The sequence below is a fragment of the Engraulis encrasicolus genome, chromosome 7 (genome assembly GCF_034702125.1).
Source record: "Engraulis encrasicolus isolate BLACKSEA-1 chromosome 7, IST_EnEncr_1.0, whole genome shotgun sequence".
In the NCBI taxonomy this organism is placed as follows: domain Eukaryota; kingdom Metazoa; phylum Chordata; class Actinopteri; order Clupeiformes; family Engraulidae; genus Engraulis; species Engraulis encrasicolus.
Window position 1 is genome coordinate 42,967,351 of NC_085863.1, and position 18,789 is coordinate 42,986,139.

General features: G+C 41.6%; 1 protein-coding gene across 1 annotated transcript in view; it reads left to right on the forward strand.

The window, feature by feature from the left end:
- LOC134452940 (beta-1,3-glucosyltransferase-like) overlaps positions 1–18,789 on the forward strand; it is a 38,598-nt gene that overhangs the window by 19,292 nt on the left and 517 nt on the right. Inside the window, exons 9-14 of the mRNA XM_063203619.1 lie at positions 1,531–1,659; positions 4,904–4,973; positions 8,223–8,336; positions 12,929–13,028; positions 16,238–16,357; positions 18,150–18,294. Of these exons, the coding sequence (XP_063059689.1) occupies positions 1,531–1,659; positions 4,904–4,973; positions 8,223–8,336; positions 12,929–13,028; positions 16,238–16,357; positions 18,150–18,294 (678 nt within the window). The remainder of the gene's footprint in view (positions 1–1,530; positions 1,660–4,903; positions 4,974–8,222; positions 8,337–12,928; positions 13,029–16,237; positions 16,358–18,149; positions 18,295–18,789) is intronic.

The window sequence follows — 18,789 nt, forward strand, 5'->3', positions numbered from 1 at the left end:
CATGGGGGACAGCCAACAAGATGAAACAGAGATGGACAAAAGCACAAAAGTCCAATCATTATGCTGAACACTAGAAGGCAGAGATCAGTGAACTTCCAAATCCTCAAAGGAGACAGAGACAGAAATACAGAGCCCTGCAAGGAAGCCTTAACTCTGGCTGAAACGGCTAATGCACCCTACTGTTACGATGGGGAACCGGTTTCCGTTCCGGCCTGAGGTCATTTCCCAGTCCTCCCTCATCTCTCGCTCCCAAATATTTCCTGTCATCTCTTCACTGCCACTATGAAATAGAGACATAAAAGCCCCCCAAATACACACAGCCAAGAGACAGGAGACATTATGCTTGCTTGTCATGTTATCCACTCCCTTGCCGGTGTTAAGTGAGTCACTGAGCTATGTCCGCTGCCACCACCCTCAGGTAATCACAGTGCCAACTGGGGCACAGATGGGTGATGACACTGGGGTAGATGACATAGAACATGGACGGTTTATCTCCAGGCATACATTATTTTTTTGGTCTGGTTTTTTACACCAAAAATGCCCTCTTATTCTGTTCATTGTCTTTATTGGAACATGCCAATCATAATGAACATGCCTCAGTGTTTCCCGCAGAGTTTCCTGTTAGTCAAGGTGTTGGGGAGTCAGCCTGTATCAGAGACACGTCATATATTGATGGACGTATCGCATCATTGGAAAGCCTATTTTGCGCAGTTTCATATTAAATATGATATTGAAACCTGTAGAAATAACATTCACAACTCAAAATATTTAACTTTTCAGGGGAGCTGGTCAAGGTGGTTGGTGCTTATTGTCAACAGGGCTTTGAAGTAAAACAAATTTTACATGGAACCGAGACGAAACCAGAAACGCTATTGTTTTTTATGTTCCGGCACAGAAATGGTTATTAAAAATAATGGCAGCAATAAACAAAAAAATAAATAAAAATGAACAGCAGGGAATGTACGATATGACTTTGTTTGTTTGTTTGTTTGTTTGTTTGTTTTGTTCTAAAATTGTATGGTTTGGAATGTCTATTTTTATGATGGAACACAAAACCGGAAACATTGAACTATGAAATGCTGGGGGAAACACAGTGGTTTCAGCACTTGGGCTGGGCCATCATTCCATCTACTTACAGGAAAACAGTGTTGATGTTTCCATGCTCCATTCTCTCTACCAGATTTTGGTATGCAGACCCTCCAGCTTCACCAGCCCATGCCACTGCCCAACTCCCACACCCACAAACCGTGACCCCCCTGAACATAACAGATTTTTTTGTGTATGTGCTTGCGGAAGCTTGTTTTGATTGTGCAATAACGGAGGTGCTAGTATTAAATTTGGTTTAAGCTGGTTAAGACATTTTTTATATGCATTCGTTAAACAGGTGACGGGGAACGTAATTAACGGTTCCAGGATTTTTTGTTGTTGTTCTAACTGGTTCGAAATCGTCATGTGTTTTGTCTATGTGCTTGCGGAAGCTTGTTTTGATTGTGCTATAATGGAGGTTACTTGTTTGTGTGACCCATCTAGATTGCCCTCTACATTTGGCAAGAGGGGAAAGGCCCGACGCTGACTCCCATCCCTGAGTTCTGTGGCCAAGTCCTCCACTCAGCTGCCAGTGAGCACTGTGCCACAGTCGTCACCAGTTTGCCTACCTGCGTATGTATAATTCTGTATATTGTGCATGCACATGAATATCATATATTTTTACATTATTTGTCTGAGCATGGGCAATGGGTTGAATGTGCAGGTTGTTTTAAAGTGATACTGGGAGTGATTATGCTTTTTGCATCTTTTTATCTGTGGATAATGAAACACACTACCATAAATGACTGTCCATTATACAATAGTTAGATCCGGTCAATTTATTTTGCGATATCTGATTGGATGAGACGCGTTCTACTGGCATTCTACGCGTCGGTATGGAGGATGATGTCTAGGTGGACATCATCCCAGTAGACTCATCACACCTAATAATCACTCCGCCATGGATAGAATGTAACCAGGGCCGCGCATTTTGAACTCGCCATCATTCTATCTCATAGTCTACTGCGGAGAAAGTGAATGTAACCAGGGCCGCGTAGTTTGAACTCACCATCATTCTATTCCATTGTTCTATGCTGGACTAAGTTGGGCGCACGCACGCCCGCATGACAGAGACGCGTATCCCAGTTGGTAGCTGGATTCTGGATACCTTAAATATCTGTTCATACACGGAAGATAGTTTCAAACGGGAGATATGCGGGACAATGGACACTTTTGACACAGCTACAGAAAGGCTATGTCAGTCTCCTGCAGTGTATGAGAACTGCTATAATCGGATCTCATTTGCGCTGCGGGAGAGGGAATGACGTGCAAATCAATTAATAGTAGCCTACAAAGTGGGCATCTGGAAGCAAGATACCGTGTGCCATGCAATTTAAAATGATAGCCGCTTGGAACTGGAATGAGTTGCCTTTTAGTTTATTGGGAGGGAAAAAACGCGAACCCATCTCGGGTTCGCACCCACATCAGAAGTTTGCCTATGGAAGTGTTTCAGCAGCAAAGTTGTAGCCTGCAGTAGCCTAAAGCAGACATCGGGGTATCATAGGCCTACAAGGGATTGATTTGTGTGGTTGTGCGTGTGAGAACAGCGCTTGGATCTCATGCGGCACTGGAGAGGGAAAGACGAGGTGTGTCTTTACGCAGCTATCAGCAAGTTTTGTGGTCCACAAAAACGTGAAAATCAATGTCAGCCAAAAGGCTTATAAAAGTAGGCATCTAACTAAAATGTTGAAGTTGCACAGTGTTTTCATTTATCATGCATCAGTTTAGTAAGTGAAGCCCAGTCGCAGTCCACACAGAAAGGCACTTCACAGCGTTTCATGGAACTTTACGCCCTGGCGCTGTCAGCTCGTCATTGCATAGCAGCCACACAATCAATTCGGAACTACTTTGCTTAGCGGAGCAGGTAAACAAAGTATGATGAAGGTAACTAATAAATATGAATTCGAACATTTATTCTGGTATTTTGTAGCCAATTGAACTATTGTATAAAAGCAATATGACCCTCGTGGTCGGGATGATGTGCACTGACATCCTCCCTGGTGTGATTGCCGACGGCACTCAGCCTTCGGCTTCGTGCCTATGGCCGAACCACACCAGGGAGGATGTCAGTGCACATCATCCCTCCCACTCGGGTCATATTGCTTAAATATGACCCTCGTGGTCGGGATGATGTGCACTGACATCCTCCCTGGTGTGATTGCCGACGGCACTCAGCCTTCGGCTTCGTGCCTATGGCCGAACCACACCAGGGAGGATCATAATGCTCGGGTCATATTGCTTAAACGTATATAACGTATGTATAAATTACTTATTTATATAAATTATATCCTTCAGCTTTGGACATCAACTCTGTGAGCCACACAAGTCCTCTAAAATGGCAGGCAGTCAGATCTGAGTTTTTTATTTGTGTGGAGTGGAATAGAAATTTGATTCCTTCATTTCCCTCATGCACAAGAAGATTAATTAATGTCTTAGGGAGCCGAGTAAGATTTGCCGCTAGACATTTGGCATCGTTAAATGGATTATGCCTGCTAATGAGTCTTGATTCTTACCTCATCTGTGAACTTACTGATATGGAAACACCTGTACCTCTCCAAAGTAGTTCGGAAGTGAGATTTCAGATTTCTCAAATTATTCTAATTGACATTTGAGGATTATTATAATATTGAGAGAGATTTACATGAGGCATCCTATACCAGAAACACTATACACACACCATATGCCACGCAAGCATTGGCTGCCATCTTTTATCCCTGTACGATGTTTGTGGTTATTCAGTTGCCCTGTAGGCCTACCCTGTTATAAATGTGCTGTTACCAGAATGTCAATGGTGCAATATATGACTAAAAGCTCTGTGTAATGTTGCAGTAGTGTATTCTTATGGCAGTTACGTATTTTCAATGACTAAGTACAAGCGTGGTGGCATAATGAGGCTATGCTTGTGCAGATACGTTCCCATCATGTTTTGACTGTAGTAGACCATTTTGTTGCTTAAAATCTGTGTGTTTTTTTGTGATGATGGGTGTGCTTTTCCATTTCACACTTAGCTAAGTGGGTTAATCAGTGGGAAAATAAATGCGATGCTAAACCATCATTGTCAGGCAATTCATTAAGCCCTCAAGGGAGCTTAATTTGATTCATCTTCTATTCACCGACAACATCACTCTCAGGCAGCCAGACACCTCTCTCTCTATCTCTCTCTTTTTTTATCTTGAAGAATCATTACACTCTTTTAGTCATGCCTAGCCAACGTGTCAAATGAGTTGATGGGGCTTTACATTTTCACCCCAAAATGCTCCATTGCCAGACAATGTATTGTTCCATCATTTTTTCGCTTAAGTGGCGGTAGGATTTATTTTTCTTATTCAGTGTGTTTACCTCTTTTTTTTTAGCCTGATCCCTGTACTCAGGAGACAGGTTGTCTAATTTGCCATTTTTTCTCAGGCTGCATGTGCTCTTTTGTGGTGGTTTTTATTTATTTTTTATCAGACATTCCTCTGTTCAGGGGAGTCTTATATAAACTCCATATCCCTGCCCCGGGGCCTGAATTAATATAGACAAACTAAGCCATTTGGGTCATCTGAACGTCTCTATGCTTTGCCTAAATCGGATGTTTTTAAAAAACGGGAAGCTATTTAGATATTTATTTTTAATATTAAAGTGTGTGTGTGTGTGTGTGTGTGTGTGTGTGTGTGTGTGTGTGTGTGTGTGTGTGTGTGTGTGTGTGTGTGTGTGTGTGTGTGTTTGTGTGTGTGTGTGTGTGTGTGTTTTGGGATACTCGGGCAGCTTTTGTTCTTGCCCTCTCTGAGTTACGGTCTGTTCCATTCATCTATTCTGGACTACCTTCATCCTTTAGGGAGAAGCCGTGAAAAAAGAGGACATCTTTGTTGCAGTGAAGACTTGCAAGAAGTTCCACGCAGACAGAGGTAAGTGAAGTAGAACATGAAACAAAGCATACTGTAGTAGGAACTGAACTTACACGCTGTATAGCGTCGTCACTTTAGTCGTTTATCAAGTTTTGTTGGATTTGCTTGGGTTGCTGTGTGTTTTCATATGTATATGCAGAGAAGATTTCACAGAAGGTTCTGTTACTGGACTGCTAATGACAAATTTGTGTTACTGAAGGCACTGTGTTATGTTATAGTAGTGTAATACTATGGTAGTGCTATGGTCTCAACGACTATAACAGTGCTCCATCGGCAGTGCGCTTTATGAGACTATTTCACGGTCAGAGGTGGGCAAAGTAAAAGTAGAAGTACATTTATTTGTTATGAGGGAAACCTAAAAACCTAAAAAGAAAACCCCTAAATCAGGTACGTCCATTTATAGTAACTGCAATTACTCAGTTAAGTTACTTGTGTTGGAAGGAAACTATGGCAGGTTTTCAATTTTTACTTCTACTTTTACTTTGGCCAACTCTGGTTACGTCACTAAAGACCCTGTAATGTCGTCGTAGTGCAGCATTACCTGCAATACCTTCCAGAAGCAAGTAAAGACTCTTCTCTTTCATGACTATCTACTACTACACTAATGCTTGAGCTGCCCCTGTCCCGAGCCAGACTCCATGGCACGATGTATTTGTGTGTGTACTCTACTTAAACCTGTGCTAATGTACTTATATTAAAACAATGTATAGTTCCTTTGCACTTTGTATAGTGATGTCGACTATGATTATGTGCTCGATTGTAAGTCGCTTTGGTGAAAAAGCGCCTGTCAAATGCAATGACTTGACTTGACTTGAAAGCTTTAATGTCCTTTAAAAGGCAATTTGATTTACAGCACAGCAGAATGAATGGCATAAAAACATATAGGCCTACAATAAAACACATACAGTACAACAAATACACTCAATAAATAGCTAAACATATAGTTACTATGTAAATAAATACGTAATAAATACAGACCACTGGTCAAATGCATCCATTAACCCAATATGAAAGTCCATAATGTCATGAATGTATCTCCCACATCTTGTTCAATTCGTTAATTGCCATGGGGATGAAGGAGTTCTTTGCTCTATTGGTTCTAATATTGGGGTATCTATACCTGCGTCCTGAAGGGAGTGTTTGGAACTTAACTGAGAGGGGGTGGGTAGTGTCAGTACAAACTTTATCCGCTTTCTTTGTTAATCTATCTAAATAAAGTTAATGAAGCTCATTTTGCTGACGCCCCATTATTTTCCCACATGTTTTAACAATTTTACCCAGTTTACTTTTGTGCGTCACTTTAGAGTGACCATACCAGCATACCATACCATAGGAGAGAACGCTTTCAATAAAAGACTTGTAAAATAAGGTTAAAATGGTGTTGTCAACATTAAAAAAGTTAAGTTTTCTTAGGAAATACAAACGTTGTTGACCCTTTTTGTAAATTGCATCTGCACAACTGTCCCATGACAACTTGTGGTCTATGATCAGACCAAGGTATTTATAATCAGTCACCACTTCAATCTCCTCCAATAATTGAGGGGGGAGTTGGTAATGCTTTTTGTCTAAAATCAAAGATAAAATGTAATGTAAGGTGATGTAATGATACGGTAGTTACGTCCTTTCAATGACCATTTCAGCATTGCCCTAGCGGAACGGTGTTCATTATGGCGCTTCAGTAGCCTGTTTTGCCTTAACACCTGTGTTGTATGCTAACAGATATCCAAGTTAACTGGTGCACCATCTGGCAGCATGTTTGCAGGGTGGTTGGGTTTGTTTTTCCCCATTACCATACCCTCATGAGCTCCACCAGGGATTGAGAGAGGGAGATGGTGGTGATACTGGGTTTTTTGTGTGTTTTTTTATGTGGGTAGCAGCTCAATGTCTAACAAGAAAAGCTCAAAGATACAGGTACCAGAGGTTTAGATCAGAAGGACCAGAGGATCTGAGATTGATTCACTCCCTCCAAGTCCTCTCCTATTTGCTGCTGTGGATCCCAACATATCTCCCGGCAGATACATTGGCAAACATGCATGTGTTTGCTTTGATGCAAGCACACGGGAGATGTGCACATTTTGCATGATTCCTGTTTGTCAGGTGATGATGATTCACAAACCTTGGAGCCATCCCTGTAGGATCGCGAAACATGATTCAACACACCGTTACACACATCATTACTGAAGGATTTTTGCCATCAAGCCATGAAAACAGTACATCTGATTATCTTCCTGGGTTGATTATTATTCGAAACAACAAAAACATGCAGAAACAAACATGAGTGTTGGGGAGAGGGGGGCTTGGGGGGTGTAGTCAAGTTAAGTAGGAGAGGGTAAGGTAAATGGTACCAATTTTTACTTAGGGTGACTTGAACCCATTTTAGCCTAAGGCACCTGCAAATAAACGCTTGCTAAACGTCATAGCCCTTTTTGGGAAAAGGTGCCCTCAACCTATTAAAACCTAAATATCTCAGCCTTCGAAGCACGTAAAACATGACATGGCATTTAAAAGCCAAGACCCTCCTCTTGCATTGGAATGTGTTCATTCAGCTCTAACATACCCACATTTTTAATACAAATCTTGAATCTCATGAACCTGAATGCTGTGTCTATATCACTCCAGGCAACATTGATTTTTGTTGTTAGATAGATATACTGTATAGCTCTCATTTCTGAAAACAGTGCGGGGTAAGTTGTGCAATTGACCAGATGTACGTTGATTCTCTACAGAGATGGCACAACTTACCCTTTGGCTCTACTCATCCCACTCTCCCCTACCTTGCTTTCCTTTAGTGCTTTAGTGCCTGCTGTATCTTTTTTGTTGTTATTTTCATGTTTTTCAGTCATGTTGTGTTTGGCATCTGTGGAGGCCAAATGCTTGTTATGAATAAAGCGAACCATGATGCTAAATTAGAGAGTTGTTTTTCCTTTTCAACCAACACGGGCGACGGGGAAACAAGCCACCCTGCCATGACAACCATTTACATAATGCCTGATGCGGATTTTAATGTTTCACATTTTTCCTGGATGTTATTTGTGGTAGGCCTAGTCTGACAACCAAGTGCAGTAGATGTAGAGGTTATAGATGTAGAGGAAATGCCATAAGTAAAAACTCTCTTTCTCTCTCTCTCTCTCTCTCTCTCTCTCTCTCTCTCTCTCTCTCTCTCTCTCTCTCTCTCTCTCTCTCTCTCTCTCTCTCTCTCCATCCATATCCTCTCTGTGTGTCTTTCCTTTCCTCCTCTCTTTTTAACAGTGCCTGTTGTAAAGCAGACTTGGGCTAAAGATGCTTCTCACCTGGAGTACTACAGTGATGCTGCAGACCCATATATACCTACTATTGACTTGGGTGTGCCCAACACAGAGAGAGGTACCATTTTACACACATTTGCTTGAAGCAATTAAGATTTAACTAAGATTTTTTTAATGATTTTTTTGTTAACATTTGATTTAACCTGCAGTGTAACATACCTGAGATTATGAATCCGTTTTTTATACCAACATCCTCTAAACATTCAACATATAGCCATGTAATATAGTAGGCCTATACAACCTGGTATAACGCAACAGATACAATGCAGTTGACAAGAAACTACATTTACTGTGTTGTATTCTATATCGCATATTGAGGATAATCTGTTATTTCATTCTCTGCATGAGCCAGTTTAGTCTCCCTCCTTCATCTCTATGACAAAACAGACACAATAACTGGCTTGATTGTACTGCGTGAATCAGGTGTTAGTGAGATTGCTACACAGTTGCATGCATATATGCAATTATGGTTAATTTATGGATATTATGAATGGAGACAATTCCACACCATAAAGTGGCAGTTTTGCGCAGCGCGTGGCCTGTAGTTAACCTGTGAGTGAATCAGCAGCATACTTCCATGGAGAATAATGAATGCAATGCAGTTCAGGCATGTAACTGCATTTAGTTCATTCTCGGAAGAGAGCCAACCATTATGTGAACACTGTGACAAAGGAGATTGGGGTTTTAAAAAAAACTTTTCATTATAGCCCTCGTTTAGACCTGAACTCTTGCTGACTCGTCTCATTCAGCACACACAAAAAATTCCTCACACTTTCTAGTGCTTACTGCCTAGATGATGATGGGTCTCCCACAGATATGATAAGTGTGGTGGCAGTGTGATTTAGATGATAAAGAACACCCCCCCTCCCCTAGTCCCTAAACAATACATCACATTGCTAATTTAACATCCAATGTGGTAATTTCAACACTCAAAGTGTTGATCCTACTTTTTGAGTGTTGAATTAACACTATATAATTTAGATAATTGAGATATGCTGGTGTGATTTAGATCAGTGTTTACCAAACTTTTTTTGTCCTGAGTACCCCTTAATCCTTTTTGTCATACAATGAGTACACCCTCACTCATGCTCTACAGCTCATTCTCTTTACCAGTCTGACTATGATACATTTGTTGTTCTTACATTTTTCTACACACCCCTTGCAGTGTACTTGTGTATCCCTAGTGGTACACATACCCCTGGTTGTGAATCACTGATTTAGATGATGATAAAGCTAAAGCACTGACCACTGAACCATGCCGTGTGTAATCCAGCGTTTCCTGTAGAATTGCTGTTAGAAAAGGGGGGTGGGGGATCAGAGACATGTGGTTGTCATCATTGGAAATGCTATGTTGTGCACTTTCATATGAAATATGAATGAATACGAAAACCCCTAAAAGTATATTTTTTGCTGAAGACACTTAAGTTATTACATTCAACCACAACACAAAATCTGTATCTTTTCTGGGGACCTAGTCAAGGTGGTAGGGGATTGTTGTTGAGGCGGAAACCCTGTATGGTGCGTTCCATGTAGTGTCGGTCGGTGCAATTTAGATGACAAAAGGAAAGCTAAAATGCTGAGCACTGAACCATGCTGTGTGTAATCCTTTCTACTCGACACATGAAGAGGCATGCTTTTTCACTCCCTTATACAGTACCTATCTCTACCCAAGTTTTTTTACAAGCTTTCTTACTGTGTTAATGTGGTGCCAGGTGGTTTGGCTTCATACCAGATGGTTTATTTGAAGTTGAACAACAGGAGCATGTTATCGATTGGAGGAATATGATAATCTTGGATATAGTCTTGTATGTAGCGTTTTAATGTTAATGAATTTCTATCACACTCTGGTTGGTATTAAGGGTGTGATTCAAATCATTTGCTTGATGATTTAGCCTGCGGTTTCACTTTAAAATGTCACTCATCTAGACGTTCTCCTTGTGGTATGATACAAAAGAGAGAATTGAAAGATTATACAGAGTATGTCCTGAGCTATAATTGAAATGTTGGTGAACTCAAATGCTCACTCATTTTCGTGAATCTGTTTCCATGGATATCTTATTCTTCTGGTGTAGGAAGTTAGTAGTCTAAATTTGATCTTTTGGAGGTTTCTACTGTACCTACTATATGTACCACAATACCAGAATTGCATTTCCATTTTTCATTCACTTTAATTGTCTCTAAGGCCTGGGATATGCTTGCTGCAGGATACGCGTGCCGCCTATGTGCTTTTAGTGCACAAGCATCTTGCCATGCATATTTTATGTCAATTTTTCTGCACGGTAGGACACCTTACACAAAGTATGCAGACGTGTGTGCACGGTGTAATATTGACATAATCACAAGGGGAGATCTTCTGTACTTCCATGATGAGGCCATGCTGGAGTCAAGTAATGGTGGGAAATATTAATGACAGCCCCATTGGCTATCTGCCCCCTAGATGATATCGTGCGAAGTGCTCCGGTCATCATGAAGAAAAGAAGTACACTTGGTCGCATCGCACGTGGTTGCATGCGTCATTTAAGGCACACAGCAAGCATATCCTGGGCCTAAGGAGTTAAAACAGATTCAATTGAGAAGGATTTTTGAGGGATATATAATGTAGGATCTATGCCTTACTGTAAGATGTTTTTTTTTCTCTCCATCCCATCACCCATTTTCTCAAGTGCTCCTCGGGTGCCTTCTGCTAAAGGTGTCTGATGTCTCTGCCTGTTCTTCTCTCCGGCTTCCCCCCACTTTGCTTCTCCTCTTATTTCCTCAGTACATTTTGCTCGGTTCATCCCGTCTTACCTCTGTCATTCTGACTCTGACCTTTCCCCATTCCATTTCGCCGGTGTTATTTTCTGATGTGTCTGTGAAGTACATGTCCTCCATTCTCTGCCTCAGTGGTATTCCTGTAGTGTGCATGTGCTCTTTCTCGCCCTCCCTCTCGCAGTTGCTTGTTCTCACTCTTGCTCTCTCCTCTCGTCTTTTCCTCCTCTTTTCATTCTTCTTCATCCCTCTCACTATGTCTCTGTCTCTGTCTCTATGTTTCTGTCTCTGTCCGTCTGCCTGCCTCTGTCTCTCTCTCTCTCTCTCTCTGTCTCTCTCTTTCTCTCTCTCTCTGTCTCTCTCTCTCTCTCTCTCTCTCTCTCTCTCTCTCTCTCTCTCTCTCTCTGATTTGCATTTTTTCCTCTACCACTCGTTTAGTTATTTTCAGCTTTTCTTTCTCTGCCTCTATCTCTAGCTCTCTCTTTCTCTCTCTCTCTCTCTCTCTCTCTCTCTCTCTCTCTCTCTCTCTCTCTCTCTCTCTCTCTCTCTCTCTCTCTCTCTCTCTCTCTCCTCCAGTGTCACTGTCAGTTTATATGTCTGTCTTGGTCCCATGGTAGTGTCACCCAATGAAAGCGACAGGTCACCTCTTAAGGTACTAGTAATGGCTTGACAAGCCTACATGAGTCACTCCAAGTAGCCTACTCAGATCCCTGTGAGTTACTGTGTATTTTTCTCATTATGGCTTAAAGCAGCATTGTAGTGTTTTTGGTTTAAAACTAACAAGATACTCATGTACAAGACAGGACAAGACGTTACACACCACCTGGTCTGGGTACGTTTCTCGAAAGCATAGTTGTTAGCCAATTAGCAACTTTGATATTAGCAATGGAAAATTGCTTTGCAAATAACAAAGTAGCTAATGTAGTTAGCAGCTATGGTTTCGAGAAATGCACCCCTGACCAGTTAACTGTCACTTTTGCTTCATCACCTGATGAATAGAAATATTGTGTCCTGTTTGGCTGACAAAGGGTCCATTATGCCCCTGTATTGAGGTAACTGAAGTAACTGAAGTTCTGGTAAAAAAAAAAAACCTTAATCATCATTTCATATTAATATGCTGTAGAATAATAACTACTATGGCATTTACTTGTTATTTTTTTTGCTGTATTTGCTTGTTAACTTTTTCCTCATTTGCTTATTTCGAGTTTTGCTGAGCGTGCTTGTTAACAGCCTTGTTGACATTTCTGGCTGTGTCGTGCTGTGGGAAACAGCTGTTATGCTATGTTCTTGTGGGTGTTTGATCTTAACTTCACGGCTGCGTAGTGGCTGACAGAGTGAATATCCGTTAATCCGTCCTCCTTCCCATCTGTTAATCTCATTTCCCCTGGCCGCACTCCTCAAAATCAAACTGAAAAGAGGTGGAAAAACCCGGGTGCAGAAAGTAAAAAATCTTGCTCCAGTCAATTCAATGAACCGGCTCATCCTACCGCGTCCCTTAAGCCAGGTTGATGAGCTACTTCATTAGTGAAATCACCTGTGTGGAGAGCACAGGCAGAGGGAAAATGTAAGCAGGACCTTTGTGCTGTTAGTCTAGTTTTTCCATCTCGGAAGTTCTGAAAGTGCATTTCAAAAATGGTTAATTGGTCACATACAGTACATGTACAACATGTAATATGACAACTGTTCAGTACATCACTTAACCTACTAATTCTAGAAAACCAACCCAGTCCAGCCACATGGTAGACGAGTGCCCTACCATTTGACCAGAAAACCTACTAATTCTAATCAATGCTTAATCATGCCAATGATTAATATTCTGTACAAGTAATACAGATGTCAGTTTGAAAATACATGCAGATGATTTGAACGCATTTCTGTATTTATTTATTTATTTATTAACAGGGCACTGTGGGAAGACTTTTGCCATCTTGAAACACTTCCTGGACAAAGTCAGCCCAGAGTTTCCCTGGCTGGTCATAGTGGACGATGACACACTGATCAGGTGACCATCCCAAATGTAACGGTGATGATACAGAGGGCAACTTTTTGAGCGATCTGTCTGGGCAACAATACTATATCAAATGTTGAATACTTCAAAAGAAAGAAGTTTACAGCACACTCTTTTGACTTTTTTGCTCGTTTTATTCAGAGCCTCTGTGCCTAAACAGGTTCGCTCAGGCATTGATCAATGCGAAACGTGTTGTTCGCTCTGAATAAAACGAGCAAAAAGTCAAAAAAGTGTGCGGTAAACTTCTTTCTTTTGAAGTTTTGAACAATCCTGCCTTTACCACCTTTAGAAGCTCGAACTGTTACTATCAAATATTTAGACTGTTTATACCATAGTTTTTTTATCAAGAGAACTTGGATTGGCAGCAGACAACTTTTTTCAAACATTCCACTGGAAAATGAATACCCAATCATGCAACATGGCTCAAAAAGTTTCCCCATGTATCATTATTTTAAGTCAGGAATATGCTTGCTGTGTGACCTCACGTACGTGTACAAATGCCCCCTGGACCTCATCATAAGCCTCCCATGAACCACCTTGACCTCATAATAAGCCTTCCAATGCCTCCTGAACCTCATCATAAGTCTCCCATTGCCCTCTCGACCTCATCACAAGCCTCCCAACACCATCTTGACCTCATCATATGCCTGCCAACAGCCCCCTTAGTAGTAAAAAATAAAATAGACTAATGCCCAGAGCGCTAGAGTGCACTGCTGGCCTTTAGATCAGAGGGTCGCAGGTTCAAATCCAACCCGTACCAGCACCAGCAAGGCACCTAACCCCACATTGCTTGAAGGCCTTGTACCAATTCCCTGTACCTAAATAACTGTAAGTCGCTCTGGATAGAAGCGTCAGCTTAGTGTAATGTAATGTAATGTAATGCCCCCCAATGGCAACTAAGCTCTTCCCCCTCTTAGCTGTATCCTTCTCCCCCCTCCCCCCCCCCCCAACCTTGAGAAACACTTTACTAGAGGTATCATTTGGGCGGCAGATAGCCAGTGAGGCTCTGTGTCAATATTGCACTTTGCGCACATGTCTGCATACCTTCTGGTCAAGTGAGCTACCACAAGCAAAAACTGACATAAAATATGTGCAGCGTAGCAACACATTGTTGCATGAACTGTGGACACACGTGTATCCTGCAGCAAGAGTCTTCCACCTCTTAGAGCAAACCAATATGTACACATAAGATGCCATTTGCCCACGCCTTGAGAGACGGCATACAATTAAAGATGGGAGATGTTTTCCCATTCAGGCACTTGAAACAGCAGTATCTGGGAATTAATGTTGTTATTAAAGTTTGTATCAGATGGATGATACGAGACATATGAAACAATGCTTTTTTGTATGCATTCATTTGTAGGGGAAAATAGTTCTTACTAGTGGTGGGTATCAAAATTATGCACCTCGAATCCTATTATCCTAGTGTGTTTTAAAGCGAATGAGTTGACATTTCAAACATGGCTTTTGGGCTCAAAGAAGCAGCAGTCTGCATCTTGATTCCTTTGATATGCTGATCTTCTGAACTGTGTCGAGGGGTTTGTTGTTGGCACCCAACTCTGCTGTCAGTGTTCTCAGGCGATCAGCAAGTCCTATTTCATTTGATGCATTAGACTAGAGCAACTGGCTGCGTAATTAATGCAAAATTATGCAGCGTTTAAAACATGAGATGGATGCACATTGCACAAGCGTATGCTGACTGACACCCAAAGAGCATCTACTCAGCGTGGTGTCCCTCACTTAAGTGATTAGATGTAGGCCATAATTAGTTTGGATGAGTTTTAAGTATGTGGATTTGCTGAAATTATTCTGCCCGCCATGACATCGATTCAAATACCAATTCAAACTACAGCAGAATTTGATTAGTGAGCTGCATACGTATATGCATTTCACAAACATTTCAGTACATTATTTTTGTTGACTCCAGACCTTAAAGGTGCACTGTGTGAGATTTATAGTTGTTTATTTCCAGAATTCATGCTGCCCATTCACTAATGTTACATTTTTCATGAATACTTACCACCACCATCAAATTCTAAGTATTCATTATGACTGGAAAAATTGCACTTTTCATACATGAAAAGGGGGATCTTCTCCATGGTCCGCCATTTTGAATTTCCAAAAATAGCCATTTTTAGCTGCAAAAACGATTGTACGTGGACCATACTAAAAAATATATTTTCATTACTTAGTAAGCTTTCCTGTAAAGATCAAATTTGGCAATAGGCAGCCCAGTTTCAATGAGCAGCATAGTTGCAGTACCTTTTTTGACCATTTCCTGCACAGTGTCCCTTTAAAGGTGCACTGTGTAGGATGGAGAGTTGGTATTGCAGTTATGCTGCTCGTTTAAATTGTGCTGCCTGTTTCCATATTTGATCTTTTCGTGAATATTAACTAAATAATAAAGTAATATTTACCAGTATTACCAAAGTTCAGTAAGTTTTGCAGATAAAAATGTCTAATGTCCGGAAATTCAAAATGGCGGACATGGAGAAGATCCACCTTTTCGTCTAGGAAAAGTGCAGTTTTCCCAGTCATAATGAACACTTAAAGTTTGAGGGTGGTGTTAAGTATTTGTGAAAAAAGCTAAAATTTGGGAGGGGGCTGCATGAATTCTGGAAATAAACTACTAAAATGATTACACAGTGCACCTTTTAAGTTCTCCACTGTGTGTTACTGCCTATCCTAATATGAATAGATTGATTTTCTGTCTTTGTGTTCAGTCATGCAATTAGTGTATTCCTTTGCCAAACTTAGTATTATTAAATCGTATCAACACTGCAAAAAATACCCTGTGATAATTAGGAATGAAAGCGCTTAAAAAGTAGCCTGGGAATTCCCTTCTGCGCTCATTCCGATCTGAAGGGTGAAATCTTGGCCTGAGTTTGGGATGCTAAGCACAGAATGGGGAGGGAGGGCAAGACGTATTATTAGATAGAAACTGTGTCTGAAACTGTATCAGATCCACCATGTCAACGCCAGATGTGAAGCCTGCTTTCCTTCAAGCTCTAGAGATAGTGTTTAAAATACTTTAGATGCACCTCCCTTACAAGTGAAGCAATGATTCCCAGACTATATCCCACTTTTGATGTGGTCTGGAAATAGCCAGGCTTGTTTGAAACACCCATGTAAAAGACAGGCCGAATGATTTATCTCGGTTACCATATTTATTGAACGTCTTTGGTGTTGTTTTCCGTCCTCAGCCTGTCAAGGCTCAGGGGTCTTCTCAGCTGTTACGATCCCAAGGAGGCTGTCTGCCTGGGGGAGCGCTACGGTTATGGACTGGTCCAGAACGGCTACAGCTACATCACAGGAGGCGGAGGGTAAGAGCATACACACACGCAGGCAGGCAGGCAGGCAGGCAGGCAGGCAGGCAGGCAGTCAGGCAGGCAGGCAGGCAGGCAGGCAGGCAGGCAGGCAGGCAGGCAGGCAGGCACAGATGAATGCACACACCCACGGTTGCAGTCTGTAGTCCTGCTTTCTTTTTGATGATGAAAAGAAAATACTTGTATTTGTGAAGTATTGCAATGACAATGATTTTTCTTAAAGCTGTATTTTATTTTGTTGTTCGCCCTGAATATGGACAGTCTTGGCCAAGCAGTTAGGGAGTCGGGCTTGTAGCTCCAGGGTTGCCATTTAACATTTCAATTCCCGACAACGCCATGTGGTTAGAGGTAGTGATGAATAGCCTGCCCTCTCCCCACTTATCTCCTCCATGACTGAGCTAGTCTGGTGTAGGGCTGCACAATATTAGAAAAATATTCGATACACCATAACCACACCATGACTGTATACTGTGATATCGATGTTATACATATGTTTTCCTCTCTCTATTTGCCATTCTACACTTTATCATGTATAAAACACCTGAGAGAACTGTTTTATTTCCAACATTATTTTTATTAGGAAAAAACATGGCTAATATACAGCATCAACTTAAAATGTCAACCTTTTTAATACCTTTTTTTTTTTACCTTTTCACAAAATTTGCTGTTATTAAAAATTAAAATCTAGGTATCGTAATTTCACCAATTTTTGCAATATGTGTATTGCAAGCTGTGATATCGCAATAACGATACATTTTCGATATATTGTGCAGCCCTAGTCTGGTACATGATACTGTTCTGCCACACTGGTCCCTTCGTGGTGCCCATTGGGCTGCCACCTTGAACCAATGAGTTATGAATGCAATTTAGTTGTGAGCGCTGAGTGCTGTGGTGGTGCGCTGTGTTAAAATGCCCATTGGAGCACTTTCCTGGTGGGACTTTCACTTTCATTATGCCTCCACCAGTCACTGAAGATGGCAGTCAAGATGGCAGTCCTCATGCATACTGGTCTCTTCTAATACTGCGGTTCTTTCTAATATCTTTTTTTTAGCATGCTGCGCCACAGCGCCCCCTCTTTCTAATATCCTAACTCTGATCCTCCCTTGCTTCGGGGCCTCGTGTTGAGCGAGGGAAGTGTATTTCATTATCTGGCAATAGCGTAATTCTTGTGTCATTTTCTCATTTGCAATTTGGATGATGAATGAAGAATAGTCCCCCCAAAAGTTGTTGTGGCTAGGCTCACAGTGGGGAAGCGTTGTTTTCTCCTAGGAGGCCACAAGCACAGGCCAAGAACGGGAGTCCGTCTGGTCTCTTCCAGATGTTCTACTGTTCTTCCAGCCTGGTTATCACATATCATGACATTTCCAGGGAGAGACAAATGGCGTGTCTAGCTTGCGATCATGAAATGCCTGGTTGAAGCTACAGTCGATCAGACCACCCACTCCTTCAGTCACCTTCTAAACTGGGGTGCATTTATTGAAAGAATAGTTTTTAGCCTGTTTGCAACTTGGGGAGTTGCCAATGGGAGATTGTATTGCAAACAACAAAGTAGCTAACATAGTTAGCAACTATAGTTTCGAGAAATGCACCCCTGGTGTGTTATTGCTTAAACACGTCCAAGTTAGCTGTTGGAAATGCTCTACATTGATTGGTTAACCATCTTGATAGAATTTGAAATGTTCTGCTCTAGATAGTATGGCCAGACTAATTTAGAACCAAAATGAATAAATTGTGAAGTTCTTGTTGCCTGACATTTCGTTTGCGAAAAACTTTTTATTTCCTTTGACAGGATGGTGCTGAGCAGAGCTGCAGTGCACAGGGTTCTCTCGGGTGGCTGTCGATGCTACAGCGATGATGCGCCTGACGATATGGTACTGGGCATGTGCCTGAGCTCGCTACACATTCCTGTCACACACAGTCCTCTCTTCCACCAGGTGAGTCGTGTGTCTGTGTGTGTGTGTCTGTGTGTGTGTGAGTGTGTGTGTGTGTGTGTGTGTGTCTGTGTGTGTGTGTCTGTGTGTGTGTGAGTGTGTCTTCGGCTACAATCTATTAGCCATTTTGGCTGGTGATGAAAAAAGTTAATTTAGAGCCTGTGTGTGTGTGTGTGTGTGTTTCTGTGTGTGTGTGTGTGTGTGTGTGTGTGTGTGTGTGTGTGTGTGTGTGTGTGTGTGTGTGTGTGTGTGTGTGTGTGTGTGTGTGTGTGTGTGTGCACATATGCGTGAGAGTGTGTGCGAGTTAGTTTGTGGGTGTGAGTTGGGGGTGGCATTTATCGGGTCAAAAGTTTCGGATATCCTTTTATAAGCTTTTAACAATAGTTGGCACTGCCAGGAGTTTTAAGCCATTCCATTCTGACAGAACTGGTGTAACTGGGCCGTTCTTGTACCCAGCCTACTGAATACACAAACATGCTGTTTCCACTGTATTTCAAC